The sequence below is a fragment of the Vulpes lagopus genome, chromosome 23 (genome assembly GCF_018345385.1).
Source record: "Vulpes lagopus strain Blue_001 chromosome 23, ASM1834538v1, whole genome shotgun sequence".
NCBI lineage: Eukaryota > Metazoa > Chordata > Mammalia > Carnivora > Canidae > Vulpes > Vulpes lagopus.
In genome coordinates, this window is record NC_054846.1 from 60,736,313 (window position 1) to 60,755,713 (window position 19,401).

The 19,401-nt window shown below is 50.1% G+C and overlaps 1 protein-coding gene and 1 non-coding gene across 6 annotated transcripts; both read left to right on the plus strand.

Annotated features, from left to right (window-relative positions):
- Positions 1-2,698: 2,698 nt before the first annotated feature.
- Positions 2,699-17,755, plus strand: PABPC4 (poly(A) binding protein cytoplasmic 4). Of its 5 annotated transcripts, none has more exons than XM_041738976.1 (16): positions 2,699-3,910; positions 6,674-6,867; positions 7,607-7,722; positions 8,995-9,134; positions 9,484-9,578; positions 10,238-10,375; positions 10,945-11,040; positions 13,161-13,433; positions 13,783-13,870; positions 14,000-14,119; positions 14,615-14,701; positions 14,795-14,922; positions 15,859-15,952; positions 16,066-16,196; positions 16,456-16,515; positions 17,448-17,755. In XM_041738976.1, the coding sequence occupies exons 1-16, from the start codon at positions 3,718-3,720 to the stop codon at positions 17,463-17,465; spliced, it is 1,971 nt and encodes a 656-aa protein (XP_041594910.1). In that variant the 5' UTR covers positions 2,699-3,717; the 3' UTR covers positions 17,466-17,755. The 5 variants fall into 5 exon arrangements, with proteins under 5 accessions (XP_041594910.1, XP_041594912.1, XP_041594913.1 ...); XM_041738978.1 differs by having other exon boundaries at positions 14,000-14,071; positions 16,456-16,558; XM_041738975.1 differs by having other exon boundaries at positions 2,700-3,910; positions 16,456-16,558.
- LOC121481702 lies at positions 11,293-11,427 on the plus strand. Its single transcript, XR_005985372.1, has one exon. It is a non-coding gene; the product is annotated as a small nucleolar RNA SNORA55 (small nucleolar RNA).
- Positions 17,756-19,401: the final 1,646 nt, after the last annotated feature.

Genomic DNA, 19,401 nt, shown 5'->3' on the forward strand with positions numbered 1-19,401 from the left:
ACCCACTGTGCCCAGTCCTGCAGGCTCAGCTCTGGCCCACTCCCCCTCAGGAACTTTACACATGCTGTTCTCCCTGCCTTCCTGTGGGTAACCTTCTCTTCTCAGTGTAGCTTGAGAATAATCTCAATTAACATTTACAGCAGTGACTCGTGTGTGTTATGTGACTTAGCTTATTCTCACAAAACTCCTACTAAGTGAGTACCTTTATTAGTTTGCTTACAGATTGGAAGTCAGATATGAGGGCGGCCCCGATGGTGCAGCGGTTTAGCACCGCCTGCAGTCCGGGGTGTGATCCTGGAGACCCGGGATCCAGTCCCACGTTGGGCTCCCTGCATGGAGCCTGCTTCTCTCTCTGCCTGTGCCTCTGCCTCTCTTTTGCTCTCTCTGAATAAATAAATAAATCTTAAAAAAAAAAAAAGGAAGTCAAATATGAACTTGCTTGCTCGAGGTCATACAGTTAGCAACCCCCCCTGCGCTCCCCCACCTCCAACTAGACAGCTGCGTGAGGACAGGGATTGTGTGGGCTTTGCTCACGGGTGCCTAGTATTCATCTGTTTACTTAACACATATTTATTGAACATTTAGAGTATGCCATGTTAGGCACTGTTCTACATCCCTGCTTTCATGAAGCTTATATATGGGGAGGAAAAGACAGATACCTAATGTGTAAACACGTTTGAGCAAGGTGATTTTAGGTTAATAAGAGCCTTGAAAACAAGAAAACAAGATGGTAACAATAAACAGTGTTGGCAGGCTACTTTAGGCCACAGGGTAGTCTGGGAAGGCTTCCCTGAGGAGGGGATCTATCCACAGAAGGAATAGTCCATAAAGGTGTTTCTTGATGCAACATACCAGCTGGACTATACACTGCCTGAGGCTGAGAGGGACTTCACCTTGTCTGCCATGGTATCCTCTAGCACTTCTCTCTGGCATCGGCACAGACTGAGCCCCAATTAACTATTTCTTTGAAAAAACTAATCTATAAATATGTGTGTTTCTTCATTCCTTTACTCACAGTGATTTTCTTTTTTTTTTTTTTTTTATTATTTATTTATGATAGTCACAGAGAGAGAGAGAGAGAGAGGCAGAGACACAGGCAGAGGGAGAAGCAGGCTCCATGCACCGGGAGCCCGACGTGGGATTCGATCCCGGGTCTCCAGGATCGCGCCCTGGGCCAAAGGCAGGCGCCAAACCGCTGCACCACCCAGGGATCCCCTCACAGTGATTTTCAATGGGAGTGTCCTGGGTGTCTTTTGGTAATTTCTAGATTCGTGTGTGTCATGATGATGAGGAGGGTGACTCCTGGCATTTATGGAAGAAGGGATGCTGTATATCTTGCAACACGTAGAGACAGGCCCACAATAATGAAGACTTGTCCCATATACCACATGACTTTCAAATGACCTGTTGGATCCTTAGGTAGTTGAACAAAGTTTTCATAACTGTTAAGCCTACACACTGATGGCTTCTTCTTTTCTTTTCTTTTTTTTTGTAGAAACAAACTATTTTCCATTTATTTTTTATTTTTAAAATCTTTACTGAGGTATAGTTGACATACATGTTTCAGATGCACAACCTAGTGCTTCAACAGTTACCTGCGCTATATGTTAGGAAATGCTCACACCACAGTAGGTGTAGTTACCCTCTGTCACTGTACAAAGTTCTTACAATATTATTGACTATATTGACTACTTTCTTTATAATTCGGAGGGTAGGGAATCCCTGGGTGGCTCAGTGGTTTAGTGCATACCTTCAGCCCAGGGCATGACCCCAGAGTCCTGGGTTCGAGTCCCACATCAGGCTCCCTGCATGGAGCCTGCTTCTCCCTCTGCCTCTCTCTCCTCTGTGTCTTTCATGAATAAATAAAATCTTAAAAAAATATACATAATAAAAATACATACATAAAATATATTTTTTATTATATATATAAAATTCGGAGGGGAGTCCCCGTTTTAATACATTATTATTACCATTTTCCTTTTTGATATTTGGAGCTTCTAGACCAGGACAGCGTGCAAATTACAAACTCCCAGGGAGTACTTTCCATCCCGGTGACTTATTTATTTCATCACTGGAGGTCTGTACCTCTTCATCCCCTCCACCTCCACCCCCCCGCCACACACACCAGAAATATTTTTGCTCCCCTGTCAACGAAATTTCCAGGCACGCTACCACCATGTAAACAGAAGGACGGCTGCATTTCGTTCTTTTCGAGCTTTCCCAGCATTGAATGCCGTCGCCCGCGGATGCTACTGCAGATGCGGCTGTCCGCTTTCTCGGGGTGGCGGGGGGGTGGCGCGGGGGGGGGGGGGACTCTAACTCCGCGTCCTAGAATTCTGGAAAGTCGCGAGTGTCTTCTGCGTTGGCGCCCACTGACACGCTGAGCCACTCCCTGCAGAAGTTGTTTTATGTCGTCTTTATTTTACAATAAGCAACACATGGGTTCCAAGCGCGGAGCCCGCGGGTGGGTGAAATAAAGGCGCTCTCCGGGGGCGGAGGACGCGGCGGTGCGCAGTCCGCGGGGAGGGGCGGGGCGGGGCGGGGGCGCCCCGGGGTCTCCTCCGGACCCCAGCCGAGCGGTCCTCCGCGCGCCAGGGGTCGCTGTGGCGCCGCGCGGCCGCGCCGGGTCGCTCTCGCGTGGCCGCCCCGCCTCGGGCCCCCGGGGCCGAGTGGGCGGGCACGACTGCGCCCAGGTCGCGAGGCGCCCTTCGACCAGCAGCGCCCGGGGCGGGCGGGTATAAATGGAGCGGTGGCTCCCCCGGCCGCCTCTCTCCGCCCCGGGTCGCAGCCGCCTTCGTCGTTTTCAGGCCCCGCAGCCTGAAGGAAAAACAGGAAAAGATTAAAAAAAAAAAAGAAAAAGGAAAAGAAAAGAAACAAAAACCAAAACCCGAAAACGCTTTAAAATCTTAAAAAAAAAAGAGCGAGAGAGAGAAAGAAAAAGCGCATCCTCCTCAGAGAAGCCGCGGGGAAGTCACTCGCGCACGCTTCCGGCCTGCCCGCGCCCGTCGGTCCGGTGGTGAGCCGCCCGCCCGCGCCCACGCGCCTCCGCCCCGGCCGCCCCCGCGCCGCGTGGCAGCCCCGCGCCCGCCGCCCTCGCCCCCCGCGCGCCGGCCCGGGGCGCACCACGTGTCCGCGCTGCCCTTCGCCGGCCCGGCGTGGGAGGCGGCTGCGCGCCCGGCCCCCGGGGCTTGCCGAGTCGGCGCCGCCCGAGATTCGGTTTCCCTCTTCCCCTGGCTGCTGTAATCTTAAACCGCCGGGAGCCCGAGGCCTATATTTATAGAGAAACGCGTGTCCCGGAGGCCCGCCGTGGGCACCATCGGGTTGCCCTCCTGGAGAATTTTTCTCCAAAAATTCTCTTGGAGAAATTTTTTTTTTTAATAATTCGGAGCGGAGTCCCCGTTTTAATACGTTACTATTATTAGCTCTTTTTTTGTTTTTTTTTTTTTTTGGACAGCCTGCAAATTAACAAACTCCCAGGGAGGGCCATATTGTTTTTTGAGAGCCTTTTGTCTGCGGTTTTGCAGTCTCGAACGAGCTGTCCCTGAACTCCTCCTTCCGGTCCTGCGGCTCCCCGAGCCTGCCCCGGCGTCCCTAAGCTTCCCTCTGCCACCTGTGAGCCGCGGCGCGGGCCACGGCTTCGAGAAGAGCCCCTTTTGTCCTGTGTGGTCCCTATAAGAAGTTCTCCTGGCGGGGCTCGGGGTGGTGGGGGCTGGGGAGATGAACGCTGCGGCTAGCAGCTACCCCATGGCCTCCCTCTACGTGGGTGACCTGCACTCGGACGTCACCGAGGCCATGCTGTATGAAAAGTTCAGTCCTGCGGGGCCTGTGCTGTCCATCCGGGTCTGCCGCGATATGATCACCCGCCGCTCCCTGGGCTATGCCTACGTCAACTTCCAGCAGCCGGCCGACGGTGAGTAGATAAGATGCTCTATCCACAGAATCGTGGGATCCTAGGGAGCCCTGGGGGACTACCCCACCGAGGGGGCAGGGGACACACACAGGATGCCGGGGTTCAGAATGAGGATCCTGGCGTCAGGTGACAGGGAGTTCCAGTCTTGCTTCTTCCACCACTTGCTAACTGGGTGACCTTGGGCTAATCAGTGGTGGCGGTGGGGTCGGAACTCAAGGAGAGCGGAAAATGGGATTTGGAGAAAGTCCATGTCAACCCCCATCGCGTACGTGGTCCTGCTTCGGCGGGACCCTTGTCAGCACCGGTCGGTCGGTCCCCCTCCACAGACCTGCCAAAAAAGGCAGAACAATGGAAACAACAATTCCTGTAAAAAAATTTTTGGGTTCTAAAGCTGCTGCCCCCCTCCCCTCCCTCCACCCCGGACTGAGCCTCTTTGCTTTTGTACTGGTAAGGGGTCTTTCAGGGCAAGTGGGAGGCAGTGGGAAGGATCCTGTTCGTTTTGCTTGAGTGGGGACTTGTGTTGGCACCACTGGCACTGCATGTGCCAGGCCAGCTCCTGGGGTGGAGGAGCCCCTTACCCTCTGGACGAAGCCCCGAGCTGTGGAGAAGAAGGGATACCCCCCTGGGGTAGTCTGGGGGAAACGCCATGTGGGAACGGGCCAGGCTCCTGGGGATTACGGCCTCACCTGTGGACAGAGCTTTACCCCTGTCAGAACACTTTTCCTTCATCCCCTGCAAAGAAAGTGGGACTCCAGAGAGGGAAGGGGAACCCCCGAAGGCCGGAGGCTCAGCGGGGCCTGCTAGCCCACACCGGGGCCCTCGCTGCCTGGAAGCGGGGAGAGGTATGCTGCAGGCGCGGCCGAGCCAGGCCCGAGGAAACCTAATCAGGGACTGCACGTGACTTCAGATTAAAGGAACAACTGTAGAGACCATTACAGGGAGAAACCAGCCATTCTGTGGCAAAGGATCTCTGGGTCCCTATTTTTGTCCACACTTCGTTCAGTGTCCGTGAAGCACAGAGAATGTCACTTGCCCAGGCCGCAGCTGAGACCAGAGAGTCGGACTTGTTGAGAGACCCGAGGCACTGCTACCATCAACTCTGCATGCTGCGAGCTGTGTCTGGCCAGAGGGCACCAAGGTGGCCCAGTATGGCCTGGGGGGGGGGGCGTGGGAGTAGTGGGTACATTGGCTGTTGCCTGCTTTTTTGACACTTTCTGAACAAAAGTCCTGTCACTTAGTGATAGTAGCAGAAGCTGTTGGTCAGTGCGCCTGCCAGCACATGCCTGTGCAGGACCTCTCCCTGCTATAAATAAGTGCAGCCAGATTTGTTAGGATAAGCCGACTCGCCTTCTGCAGCGCTGTGTGGAAAGACACGAGGAGCCCTGTTGAAATGGCTCCTTGCTGCTAATTAGCGAGACGCCGGGGTCCCATCCAGGCTGTGGGTCACAGGCAACCATTGCAAGTGACCACTTTGTCCCTGGACTTTTCCCGAGTTGGATTGACACGGTCTCTGCTTTCCCTGACCTCCTGCCACCAACTCCATACCCCACGAGCCCACCTCAGAAAGTGGGAAAGGTGGTTGGAAATGAGTGAAAAGGAGACCCTCCCTTGGCTAATTGGACAGCGGAGCTTGTGGAGGGGTGGAATTAAGGAATTTGGCCTCTGTCTTAAGTGAGGTGGTAACTTGGGACAGGAGAACCCCCACCCCATTCCCTCACGGAGGACATTGTGGAGGGAGGCTGGTCATCACATCAGAAAAAGTGGCCCCCAGCTCTGGGAACTTGTTCCTCCTGGTAAGAGAAGCATTCCTGCTGACAGGTGATGGTCCATCAGAGCTTCTGGTCCTTGAAGTGATGAGTGGTACACACGTGGATTGGTCGGGCAGCTAAGGAAGCGTCCCAGGGCACTGGATGGAGAACTGAATTCAGATTAAGAGAACTCCTATTAAGACTAACACAGAACTCAGATTAAGACTTCAGTAGGCCTGGAAACCACTGCGTGCGGAACTAACTGCACTGTGTGCTTAGGCAGAAAGATGTGGTTTCATCCTTATCATCCTGATAATAAAAAGAATGTTTCCACGTGTGACCAATAGTGTCTATCATTTTGAGGCTTTTTGAATCCATTTCTGTTCTCAGAAATCTAAAACTAGACTGAATTCAGGGATAGCACATTTTCCCTGGTGAGTTGCTCCTAGGTTTTGTCCTGTCATTTGTTTTTCAGAGGGGTTGTAGAGTGAATGGCAGCTAGTTGGTAATTTGACGCAATACCTTACTGAAAAATAGTCAGAAAGTCTAGATTAGTTTCTTAATCTCTAGCTTCGTGGCTTAGCCATCCTGGATGTAAGTTCGCTCACTTTATGAAGTAGCTAGTGTCCCCTCTCCCACCTACGTCATGATGGGTGGTAAGCAGCGAAGTCTTCATAAACTAATACACTTAAACTAATACAGTTTAAGTGAAGTGTGTGGTGTGAGGATTTGATCTTGGTGCCAGAAGGCCATTCAGATGATTTCACCCAACCCCCTTCCCCACCAAGGGTGAGGCCCAGAGGGCTCCTGGAGCCCTTGCCCAGAACATCTAACCCCCTGTGGCAACACAGGCTAGAGGGATCTGATGCCCTTTGATTTTAATAGCGTTGCCTTTTATCAGAGTGATTACCACCAGAGTGAAAAGTCCTAGAGTCATCTGTTCCTGGGCTGGTGGCAATCATCTACATGAGGTGACGTTTTATATCCTTGACTGAAACGTGTTTCTCTCTTGTAGCTGAGCGGGCCTTGGATACCATGAACTTTGATGTGATTAAGGGAAAGCCAATCCGTATCATGTGGTCTCAGAGGGATCCCTCTTTGAGAAAATCTGGTGTGGGAAACGTCTTCATCAAGAATCTGGACAAATCTATAGATAACAAGGCACTTTATGATACTTTTTCTGCTTTTGGAAACATTCTGTCTTGTAAGGTAAGCATTATGGACTCATGAAAAACAAAAAAAATAGCAAAGGGGGAAAAGGCTTGGAATTGGGCGATAGGATATGGTCCTTTTCGAAATGCTGGAAATGGCTCTGAAGCCTAAAAGTTCCCTGTTCATAGTCTTGTACCACAGCCCAGCGGGACCAGCAGGTGCTTTTGTGTCTTTGTTTATTCTTCCCTCTGCCTAAAATATCCTTCCTGTTTCCTACCTTTGGAGGGCATCAAAGGGTTTCTCTTTTCTGGGGGGAGAACCAGAGCAGTGCCTCTGGTCTCCAGGCAGCTGTACTTAGTCATTTCAGAAGCATAAATTCATCCTCTTCCTTCTCCATGCACCTGTTTATGTGGAGAATTTTGTGCAACTGGCGTGGTCGTTTACATGTCTGACTCCACGTTAGACTGCAATTCTGCTGCAGGCTTGGAAAATGGTCTCTCTCTCTGCAGCATGGTGGCTTTGTTCCTAAATCTCAATGTCTTTTAATGAAATAAAACATTGGAAATAGAAGCAGCCTAATAGTGGCTGCCACTTATAAATGGGACATCACTAGGTGCCTGGTGGTGCTTTCAAGTGTCTGGAAAACTTTACCTGCAGTAGTCTCCTCTCTGGACCGTGGATGGGCTTCGGGGCCTCTTAGACACAGGAAACTCTGAGTAGACAGTAGATGACCATGTGGTTCTTAAATATCTGGAGATCCCTGCGGTGCTAAAGTGGTCTGCTTTGTCTTCGACAGGTGGTGTGTGATGAGAACGGCTCTAAGGGTTATGCCTTTGTCCACTTCGAGACCCAAGAGGCTGCTGACAAGGCCATCGAGAAGATGAACGGCATGCTCCTCAATGACCGCAAAGTGTGAGTGTCCCAGTCCGGAGCAACAGCCATCGCATGAGCCAGCCGTGGCCCCACCTCGGTATTAACTGGCACACACAAGGCGGCTACTGGTTCTCTCGGCCCAAGTGTGGCCTGCTCCTACCTCTCCACTCCAGGGCTGGTGAGTCTCCCTGCCCGAGCCGTGGCAGCCCTTTTGACTCGCCAAGGTGGGCTTCCTGCCCAAGCCATGGCCTGCCTGCCGCCTCTCCCTTAAAAGCATCATCTGTCCTTGGGTTTTGTGAGCACCGGCAAACTGGGACTTGCTGGATGGCAGCTCTGAGCCCTCTTTGATCAGGGGTCTTGGCCAACGGCAGAGTGGAGAGGGCCCTGGACTGACCAGGAGCTGTGTACTAGCCATATGACCGTGGCCTTACCGTGACTCAGGTCTGTCTATAGGGTTATTTGCTAGGGGTTGATGCCAAATTGTCCCCAGATCTCCACTTGGCTAACTTATAACTCGGTGGCCTTCTAGAAGGCTGGCTTTACAGTAATACTTAATTTGGTTATAACGAAAAAAATCTCATCTGATGGCAGAAGACAATGTTCATAATAGACCTTGTCGCTCTGGTGTGGTTATTGCAGAATGAGGGGCGGGGTGGATCCTAGCTAAGCCATGCAGGGAGAGAAGGGACCGTAAGTCTTGGCTATAACAAGCAAAAATCATGTCTGTTCTTTGTGGGGCACCTTGTTGTCTTGAACAGACCAGGGGATGGATTGCACTGATAATGTGTGTACGTGGCCAGTGGTCAGGTCTTCCAGAGGTACCACTGAAAAGAGATCTGAAGATTTCAGCGTATGGATACATTTTCCCACTGAGTATAAACAATACCTGGATGAATCACGTGCCAAAGCCAAGGCTACCTCATAGTTCACTCTAGCAGTCTCACCCCCTAGCACTAACCACTGTTAACAGTTTGGTTTGTATCCTTCCAGACATTTTCTATGCATTTACATAGATGCACAGAAATGAACGTTTTAAAAACATGGTCATCAGGTTTCTTCACGAAGGCAGTGTGATGTGGTAGGAGTAGCCCTGGTCTGAGCCAGGAGTCCTGGGGCTGGTCCTTGTAGGACAGTCCTGCCTCTCTCTTTCTGCTGGGAAGTTGGGACATCTCTGAGCTTGCTCTCGGTGGTTGGATGGGGACTCATGTGTTTTAACCTCTCCTGTCAGCCTTTAACCTATATTCCTCTGGGCCCCTGGAAATCATGATTTGTTCCTCTGGGTGTTCACTGTTCTCCATGGTTTCTTTTTAGGTTTGTGGGCAGATTCAAGTCTCGAAAAGAGCGGGAAGCTGAGCTTGGAGCCAAAGCCAAGGAGTTCACCAATGTCTATATCAAAAACTTTGGGGAAGAGGTGGATGATGAGAGTCTGAAAGAGCTCTTTAGCCAGTTTGGTAAGTTGGGCTTCACTGCCTCATGTGCCCCCTTCCTCAATGCACCAGACCTAGAAGTCCTATATCTTAGTTGTTTAAGAGGTGAGGGCGCCTAGGTCCAGAAATAAACTACTATGTGTGACAGGATCACAGGTTAGATAGAAATAGACACTTGGCTTCATCCTACCTCATTCCCAGCCCCAGGGCCGTCTCAGTAGTTTGGTCAGAAGTAGAAAGCCAGGCACGTGCCTCTTTGTAGAGCCCGTCTGGGTTTAGCAAGAGTTGGCTTCATTTGGGCTCCTAGAGAAGCCTTCTCTCCTTGAGCTGTAACAGAGATGGTGTTACTAATAGTTCTGTCCTTTGGTAATAGGTAAGACCCTAAGTGTGAAGGTGATGAGAGATCCCAGTGGGAAATCCAAAGGCTTTGGCTTTGTGAGTTACGAAAAGCACGAGGATGCCAATAAGGTGAGAGTACCACAGGGGTTGGGGAACCATTTGCAGGAAATGGCCCCCGAGTGTGGGCAGGGCCTGGCTGGCACACAGTAGAATGGAGCTGGCATTGCCCACGCGTTCATAGTGATGTAGTTCTGGCCTGAGGGATTTTGCATGGTAACCCACCTTTACGTTCCCAAAGCGCTTGGCACCTTCCTGTCCCCTCAGCTGTTCAGCACTGTAGGTTGAAAGAACAGGATGGGTGTTTGCTCCCCTTCATAGCGAGGGGACTCAAGCCCCAGGAGTGCTGACGTACTGATGGTAGCAGCAGCTGCTTCTAGGTAAAGCGTGATGCTGGGCTTGTGGTGTCCATCACTCACTCCCCACAGGAGAGCCTGAGAGACTTAGTGACAGCCAGATTAGCAGCTTCGGCTCATGTCTGCCATGCCTGTATTTATAAAATTACCATTTTTTTCTGTATCCTCTGGACCAATAACCCATTTAAGTAGTAACCCCATTTTACTCATGAGGAAGTTTGGATTTGCTCAGCTGACTTCAGAGATGGAATGAAATTAGTTTTTAGCCCTGTAGGAAAGAGTTCCTTCTCTCTGAATTTTTGGTGGGACATTAGGCCCCCAGAGCAAGGCCCCTGCCTGTACGTGGGGGTTTTAAGACCTGTGTTTCCTTTTTAGGCCGTGGAAGAGATGAATGGAAAAGAAATCAGTGGGAAAGTCATTTTTGTAGGCCGTGCACAGAAGAAAGTGGAGCGGCAGGCAGAGTTAAAGCGGAAATTTGAACAGTTGAAACAAGAGAGAATTAGTCGGTATCAGGTGAGAGGTGGTCCTGGCCCAGCCTCCTGTCCAGGGCTTTCCTAGCAAACACTGGCAGGCTTTCTCTTTGGGCCTAGGAATCTGTCTCTTCCTCTCCTTTCTCCCAAGATCCTCAGGTTTAAAAGGAAATGCCTACCAGATAGAACAGCAGTTTTAGAACAAGGGCAGAAAATGGACTTACTCATTTAGAGACTCATTCTGGAAGCTTCAGTGTGTTCTTAAATGATTGCCATTTGTGGAAGTGGTGGCAAGAGGCCTGCAGGGGCCGGTGGTCGGCCAGAGCAGCTGTGCAGAAGGCCAAGCCTATGGGTCTTGTCAGTCTGTGGCGGGAGTCTCAACCCTGAGCCTGCACCAGAATCCCCTTTGGGGCTTGGGAAAACATGGCTTCAAGACCACCACCCCCCCAATTTCTGATTCAGTGGATTGGGGTTTTGGCCTGAGAATCTGCTTTTCTAAGTAGTACCCGAGGAGGGGGCTGCCGCTGGTCTAGGGGACTGCATTTTAAGAACCTGTGTCTTGCGGCATCTGGGCGGTACAGACCTGCGTTAACAGTGATCCTTCTGCTTCAGGGGGTGAATCTCTACATTAAGAACTTGGATGACACCATTGATGATGAGAAGCTAAGGAAAGAGTTTTCTCCTTTTGGATCAATCACCAGTGCAAAGGTATTTTATTCTGAGATCTGGGATCAAAAGTAGAAATGACCATTTTTTAGAGGTTTATTGGCATTTGTTTCATTGAAGGAGTAGAATCTAAATTGTGTTCATTTTGGAGAATAGATACTATGTTTATCTGGCAAATTCCTCCCGGCCTTCATTACACATCCAGGCATGTGCTCCAGTTAGGTGAACACTGCGCTGTCCCCCAGGCATGGAGGTGTAGGGTGAATCTGAGCAGCCCCTCCTGCCCACCCCTAAGCACCTGAATCTTTCCCATTCTTTGCTGCTCTGTGCTGGTGTGGGGACAGACGGTGCAACAGTACAAGCAGAGGAAATCCAGACAGGTTGTTTTCCATTTGTCTTGGGGCCTGTCTCTACGACTCTGCCACACCTTGTCGTGGACAAAGGTACTCTGAGGACTTGGGAGCCAGGGTTAAGAACTTCCATCCTGGCCTTAGGAAACAAAAGGCAAGGAAAGGGAGTGGAAAGATGGCTCTTGCACGTTTTGCAATGTGCATTATTTGCTTGGTTTTCTCTGATGATCCTATCAACTGATGCAGCAGGGTGAGCTTGGCTGAATCCCCTTCTAAAGATAAGGAATTGAAGTCCTTGAGCTTGAGAACACTGGTTACATGAGGATTATCGGCCGCATGGCCTTGGTCCGTGGGGGATGTGTTGGGAAGTGATGGTGTGTGGAAGTCTGGGGTCCTAGCCCGATGCAGACACTGTTGCTGTTCCCTAGAGCTATAGCACATGTCAGAGTCTTGCCATGGACGAGAATGGAGGCCGAGTGGGCTGGTTAAGACTTGGTGACCATGCGTTGGCCCGAACCTTAAGTCCTACACAACCTGAGAATGTCACAAAAGGCGCATTAGTTGTAGCAGGAAGTTGATCAGAGGCCACCCTATCGGAGTTCCTTGTTTCCTCGCCCCTCGCTTCCCTCTTATCACCTCCTTGACTGGCTTTCATCAGTGTGAGGAATGATGCTCTCCTTGCTTATCAGCACAATGTTCGGGTTGGCATTTGTAGGAAGAGAACAAAAGAGCTGTGTCTTTAAGTTTCCCAGGCCCCATGTTCAAGATGAGGGTGCTGTGTTTTCATACATACTTTGGCCCACCTCATTGGTAGAGAGCTGTTGCGTTGATACACATCCTTCCATGTAAGGAAGCTGTCGAGGCACCAAGCTAGACACAAAATGGGGCCAAGCACACAATGTCCTGTTGCTACCAATGTTTCCGAGGAGATAGGCCAGGGGAAAGCCACAAAGTCACCTTTTCAGATAAGGAAAAGAACTATCTAAATGACAAGCTGTATGTGGGAACCTGTGGCTTTGTGGCAATTTGCCTTAGAGGATACCATGGGCTTTGAGGCTCAGAGAGGGCAAGTGTTTATTAAGATCATACAGCATAGGGGCGCCTAGGTGGCTCTGTTGATTAAGCATCTTGATTTTGGCTCAGGTCATGATTTCAGGGTCTTGAGATCAAGCCTTATGTGTGGGCTCTGAGCTGAGTGTAGAGCCTGCTTTTAAGATTCTCTCCCTCTCCCTCTGCCCACCGCCCCCATAACTGTGCCCATACCCACTCCCATGTGCGCATGGACTCAAATTTTTTTTTTGAAAAAAGATCACACAACTCAGGAATTGGCTGAACTGGGCCTAGAATCCAGCTGTCTCTCCTAGCTGGTCCTCTTTCTGCTGTTAATTCCCATCGAATTAATGGTGGCAGTCATTGGTTTTGTAACTCCTGCTACCCACGTGTGGTATTTCAAAAGCATGTCCTAACTCTGCTAAGAGATGGTAAAAGTTTTGTACACCAAGATCTTGGTTCAGATGAGATCTACAGGTAAACAGCTGAACACTGCTCAGATCTCTGGTGGGTACCAGGAAACAGCTTTTGGGTTCCGGGTTTACCCATTAGCCATATCATAGTGTTTAGAAACTTGAGATCACCTGGGGATCTAACAAAGAAAGTGCCTAGGCCCTGTCCTTAGAAGTTGTGACTTACTTGGTCTGGAGTACCCTTGCGCTAGACTTTGGAACTATTGCGGCAGAAACCAGGTTTTTTGGCTCTTAATAGCTGTCCCCTAACATAGAACATCTTTTCCTTAAGTAGCCGGTCCCTTTGTAGGTAATGTTGGAGGATGGGAGAAGCAAAGGGTTTGGCTTTGTCTGCTTCTCATCTCCTGAAGAGGCGACCAAAGCAGTCACTGAGATGAATGGACGCATCGTGGGCTCCAAGCCACTGTATGTCGCCCTGGCGCAGAGGAAGGAAGAGAGAAAAGCTCATCTGACCAACCAGTATATGCAGCGGGTGGCTGGAATGAGAGCACTCCCTGCCAATGCCATCTTAAATCAGTTCCAGCCTGCAGCTGGTGGTTACTTTGTGCCAGCAGTTCCACAGGTGGGTCTGCTTGTGCTCAGGGATCTTTGGAACCTGCCCCCTGACGGCTGTTCCTGTAGCCTGTGGTGGGTGGGGGTGGGGGTGGGGGGGTTGGATCTTGGAGTTCAGATTGTCAGAGGACCCATGAAAATGAAGATCTATTCATTCCCTCTCACTTACTTGCAGGCAGTAGTGAGTTAGAATGAAAGAATCCCCAGTAACCTGTCTTCCCTCCCTGGGGCCTTTGAGGATTGAGAGAGCTTCTGCTCAAATAATTAGCCTCAGGCCTGGCAGTGAGATGAGATGAGCTACTTCTCTCCTGTGACATAAGGTCCTTCAAATAAAAGGGCCTGGATGCTCTTTCCTGCAGGCTCAGGGAAGACCTCCATACTACACCCCTAACCAGTTAGCACAGATGAGGCCAAATCCACGCTGGCAGCAAGGTGGGAGACCTCAAGGTAGGTGGTGGGGAAATTGATTTGATCACCCCGGATATGCCTGTCCTGGTCTCCCCACCCCCTCTGAGGCGCAGCGGAGGCTCCAGTCCCCATGCTTCATAGGTGATGCACAATTTTTGTCTTCACCAGGCTTCCAAGGAATGCCAAGTGCTATACGCCAGTCTGGGCCTCGTCCAGCTCTTCGCCATCTGGCTCCAACTGGTAATGCTCCGGCCTCTCGTGGCCTCCCTACTACTGCTCAGAGAGTCGGTGAGCAAACTGGCCTTGAGGAGTGCGGCCTGGGGAGGAGGGAGTCAGGTTGGCTAGGCTCTGCCCAGGGTTGGTCAGTTTGTTGGGCTCATGTTCCAGTTCTGGTTCCATAATCTTGGCCGTGTGCTCTGGTTGGCACTTGAGCAGAGAAACAACGGGAGTTCTAGGAGTGTCGGTGACTTAAGATTTTTTGCTCATTGGACTCACGTGAAAAGAGGTTAATTATAGAAGCTTGTTAGCTGGATGACTACGGAGGCAGCCTCTTCTTTTGGGCGGGGTTGGGAGATGGAAGGAAACTGTTCTTCACAGAATATGTCCTGTATTCCAAGAGGCGGAAAGAGTTGTGTGCTCTCTCTTGGCTGCTCCTTGAAAGGAGCGGCAGCGGCCCTGTGTGCGATGTGTTGTGTGAATATGCTTTGGAAGTGCTCCTTCCGTGGGACGTGGCCAGTTGGACATCTGCGCCGACACTGATGTGCATTTGCTGGTCTGTTGTAGGGTCTGAGTGCCCGGACCGCTTGGCTATGGACTTTGGTGGGGCTGGCGCCGCCCAGCAAGGGCTGACTGACGGCTGCCAGTCTGGAGGTGGTATTGGATGCACACGGAATGGGGAAAGATGGGATTGACGGGCCTTTGCCCAGACTGATGAGCTTTAATTTTGTTTGTTCTTCTCCGAAGGTGTGCCCACAGCCGTGCAGACCTTAGCACCTCGTGCTGCTGTCGCCGCTGCTGCCCCTCGGGCTGTCGCACCTTACAAATATGCCTCCAGTGTCCGCAGCCCTCACCCCGCCATCCAGCCTTTGCAGGTGAGGCCTGCCAAAAAGAATGCTAAAAGGATTTCCCGTGTTTGCTCTTGGTTGAAAAGATGCCTTGCTTTGATTCCTCCAACAGGTATAAATGTCTGCTCCGTGTCAGGGTGCTGTGTTTTCTGGGATGACACTGCCTTTGAGGGGCTCTCTGTACTGGGAGAGAAAGGGCTGGAAAGTATTCTTCTCTTGTAATAGTCCACTCAGGAATGCCCCGGCAGAAACAGCTGGTGTTTCTGCCCTCTTTTTTTTTTTTTTTTTTTTTTTTTTAAAAACAACCTGTGTGTGCTTGCTTAGCTTGTTGAGCTTCTTACGTCCACTGCCAAGTTGATCCTTAGCTGCTCGGCAAGATTGGGACATGAAGGCAGGAAACAGCTTCGTGTGACATGTGAGAAGTTCAGCTTCAGAGATCGTGGGTCGGGGTCGGGGGACTGGCCCCAGAGCCCAGCAGTAATTTGCTTAAAGGAGCCACACTGACTTGTGGCCTCTGAGCTTGCTTGCTCCTGCTTCACACTCTAAGTAAGAGATGCCTCAGAACATTGCTCTTGTGAAGTCATTTGTACTTTCAGAGCCTTACTTGTAATTTTAGGGCTGCGACTGGCCTTGGCCATGCATGTTGACAGTCCTCAAGCATTTGATAGAATAAAAACACTGGGTACAAATTTGATGATTGCTGAGCCTTGTAGGTTTATTTTCTTACTCATTTTCCTTTCTCTCCTAATAGCATGCTGTTTTTATTGTATTTGGTTTTGTGTTCATGCCTGTACCACTCTTGCCCATGTAGCACCCTCATCCCCCAAGCTTACAGTTAGTTCCTTGGCAGCAAGGACAGCCACCTTCATCTCTGTCACATTAGTAGGCTTTCACATTGCCCAGACGGAGGACCATCAAGTATCCTTTCCTTGTTGCTAACCTGCTGCCTCTCCTGGTTCCTAGGCCCCCCAGCCTGCCGTCCATGTACAGGGGCAGGAGCCCCTGACCGCCTCCATGCTGGCTGCAGCACCCCCCCAGGAGCAGAAGCAGATGCTGGGTGAGTGACCACGTATTTGCAGAAGAGGAGGCCAGAGCCTGGTGTTGACCTGAACACCAGCACCCATTCCGCACTGGGATTCAACCAGTTTTCAATTAAACATCTTCCCCTAGGAGAACGTTTGTTCCCACTCATCCAAACCATGCATTCAAACCTGGCTGGAAAAATCACAGGCATGCTGCTGGAGATTGACAACTCTGAGCTGCTGCACATGCTGGAGTCCCCCGAGTCTCTCCGCTCCAAGGTGAGCTGGCCCTGAGATGCTGCAGCTTTTGCTTGCTCCACCTGGGACGACAAGGGGTGGCCTCAGCACTGGGTGTGGCGGAGAGAGGATCGGCCATCTCCTGACCGTCTCCTCACCTGTGATGTGAGGGCTACTGTAGGGTGGAAATTAGAAAAAGCAAGCGGGCTGCACCAGGAGACACCACTGCTGGGCCCGGGCACCTGGGAGGGGCCGAGGACCTCTTGTCCAATGTCACTAACCACCTGGAGATTCCTCACAGGTGGATGAAGCTGTGGCGGTTCTACAGGCTCATCATGCCAAGAAAGAAGCTGCCCAGAAGGTGGGCGCTGTTGCTGCTGCTACCTCTTAGACAAGGAAAAACCGTATGTTTGGCTGTTTTTGTTTTCTGCAGTGGCTTTGACTTGTGACTATCTTTCTAAAAGATGAGGGGCAGCGCATATAGAGAGCCATGTTTTTTGCCATCATAACCTGATAACTTTTGGGCAGGCTGTCACCTGGGTTTTCTCCAGAAGGAGCACCTGGTTAGATCTTTCTCAAGAAAGACCTTTTTGGTTTAGAGTAATGACAGATACACAAGGTGGTGTCGTAATCAGATCCCACAGCGTCATTTCTATGTACTTCTTGGTTTGGCTTGAGGTTGGTGAGGTCAGCTGTATGTGCAGTCATGGCTTGGCTCTGGGAACACAAGGCACAGAAGCCCTGGTGTCGGAGTGGGACAGGCAGACACACCTGACAACAGTTACAGGATGTGTTCTAGTCGACTTCTGACCCTGGGGCCTTTGGCCCCCCGTCTGCAGGGGTGGGGGTGAGTGAAGCCTATCTGGGACCTCTGAGAAGGACTGGTGGGTGCCTTCTGATGGAGGGAGGAGAGAACCAGATGAACCAGAGGCAGAAGCCAGGGAAAAGGACACGTGGTAAGGGCCCAGACCCTTCATTTGGAATTTAAACAAAGAGAATGGTAGCTTTGAGTACAGGGTGGCCAGGAAGGGCCCGGGGCTTTATGGGACCTAGCTAGCCTCAGAGTGGGTGCTTCTCAGACAGGGGTGCCCCTCACAGGACATTTGCCAACAGAGACCTAATTTTGGTTGTCAACTGGAGATCGGTCACTGGTATCTAGTGGGTAGAGGCTTGGGATCCTGCCAAATGTCCATACGCACTGCTCTCTGCAGTACTTCCTTTTAAAAGCCAGAGATTTCAGTGCATCTCTAAAGTTTTTCTATTATTTATTTATGCTGGTGCTTTTCTTTTCAGGATTCAAAAGCCAAATAACCCCTCCTGGAATTCAGCTCAAGGTTTGAAGATTTCTAGCGTGTCCTATGGACCTCAACACCAGGAACCACAAATTGGAAATTTAATAGGTCATTTTGTATCAAAAGGTCAATTATGAAGCACCTAGAATTTTTCAATTTAAAGAATATATTCTCTGGGTTCTGCTTTGGCCCAGACAGTGTTAACTTTTTTTTTCTATTGTGGGTTTTGATTTTTTTCCCCCAGAAATTGGTTTTATTTGATGTACCCAAGTCTTAAGTTTCTCAATAAAGAAAAAAATCTCCATAAAACTGCCTGTCCTGTTTCAACCAGACCAGTTCTATTGTTAATAAGTTCAGTTTCACTGGAAGTAATTTTAGGATGTATTTAGACTCCAGTGAAGTTCTGTAAAGCTGATCCTTTCCTGATGGTTATAAATACACTATTCTGGATCAGCAAGGTATGTGGAGCTGTCCCATTGCATTCTGTCGTGGGAGGACCTTTAGGATGGACCCCCATTTAACTTATAGGAGATAGGAGTCTGATCATTGCAGACCTGGCACCTGGCACAGGAGAATTGAGTGCAGGGTGGGGTTGGCACATGTCTGAAGGATGTACGGTGAGATAGGCGGAACCCAGGCCCTCCCTCCTTGGATGTGTTAGCTGGATTTGTGGGTCTCCTCTTCTGCAGTCAGTTGATTGTGTAACTAAGGTTTCTTCTGGCAGTGGGCAAAGGCTTGGGGGCTAGGTGGGAGTGGCAACGGCAAACAATGCTGGAGTCCTAAGTGTGGTTTTCCTTTAGTCTTCAGAAGGACCCTCACCTGGCCAAGGTTTTAACCAGTCTTGCTTTCCCCATCCTCCAGGAACAACAGACTTTTTTTCTCCCTTGAAACTTGGCAGGCTGTCCTTCCTTGGGGCCTTACCCAGGGGGTTATTTTCCTGGGAATATGGAATAAATCTTTCCTCCTTCACAGGCTCTCCATTTTTTAAAAATGTTTGGTCTCCCCTTAAATAAAGGTCTGATTTGCACAGCAAAGGAAACAAAACTAGGACAACCTGCTGAATGGGAGAAGATAATTGTAAGTCATATCCAATAAAGGGTTAGTATCCAAAATGTATAAAGAACTGTCATAACTCAGCACATCTGGCTAGCTCCGTCGGTATAGCATGCAAATCTTGGTCTCAGAGTCGTGAGTTTGTGCCCCATATTTGGACAGAGAGCCTACTCAAAAAACAAACCAGGGGCACCTCGGGGGTTCAGTGGTTGAGCCTCTTCCTTCAGCTCGGGTCATGATCCCGGGTTCCTGGGATCAGGTCCTACATCAGGTGCCTGCTTCTCCCTCTCTCTATGTCTCTGCCTCTCTCTGTGTCTCACAAATAATTACATCTTAAAAAAAAAAAAACCCACATAATCTAAAACATGGGCAGCAGATGTGAACAGATGTCTCCAAGGAATGGCCAACAGACATGAGAAAATGCTCACCCATCACTCATCAGGGAAATGCAAATCAAAACAATAAGATAGCACTTCACACCTGTCAAAATGGCTAAAATCAACACACATGGTCAAGGATCTGGAAAACTAGGGACCCTTGTGTGCTGTGAGTGGTAATGCAAACTGGTGCAGCCACTATGAAAAACAGTATTAAGTTCCCTCAGAAAATACAAATAGAACTACCCTATAATCCAGTATTCACACTATTGGGTATTTACCTAAAGAACACGGAAATAACTAATTCAAAGGGATACGTGTCGTCCCTATGTTTATCGCAGCATTATTTACAATAGCCAAACTATGGGAGCAACCCAAGTGCTCTCAGATGAGCGAATGCATAAAGAAGTGTACACACACACGAGTATCCTTCAGCCATAAAAATGAAATCTTGCCGTTTGCAACAACATAGGTGGATAGAGGTAAAGAGTGTAATGCTAAGCGAAATAAGCCAGGGAAAGACCC

Bases quoted from the DNA above. Each gene is read 5' to 3' on its own strand.
- PABPC4 (XM_041738975.1), top strand. From the start codon at position 3,718: ATGAACGCTGCGGCTAGCAGCTACCCCATGGCCTCCCTCTACGTGGGT. The intron at 3,911-6,673 runs GTGAGTAGATAA...TCTCTCTTGTAG, and splicing joins CTTCCAGCAGCCGGCCGACG to CTGAGCGGGCCTTGGATACC. The intron at 15,953-16,065 runs GTGAGTGACCAC...ATCTTCCCCTAG, and splicing joins GGAGCAGAAGCAGATGCTGG to GAGAACGTTTGTTCCCACTC.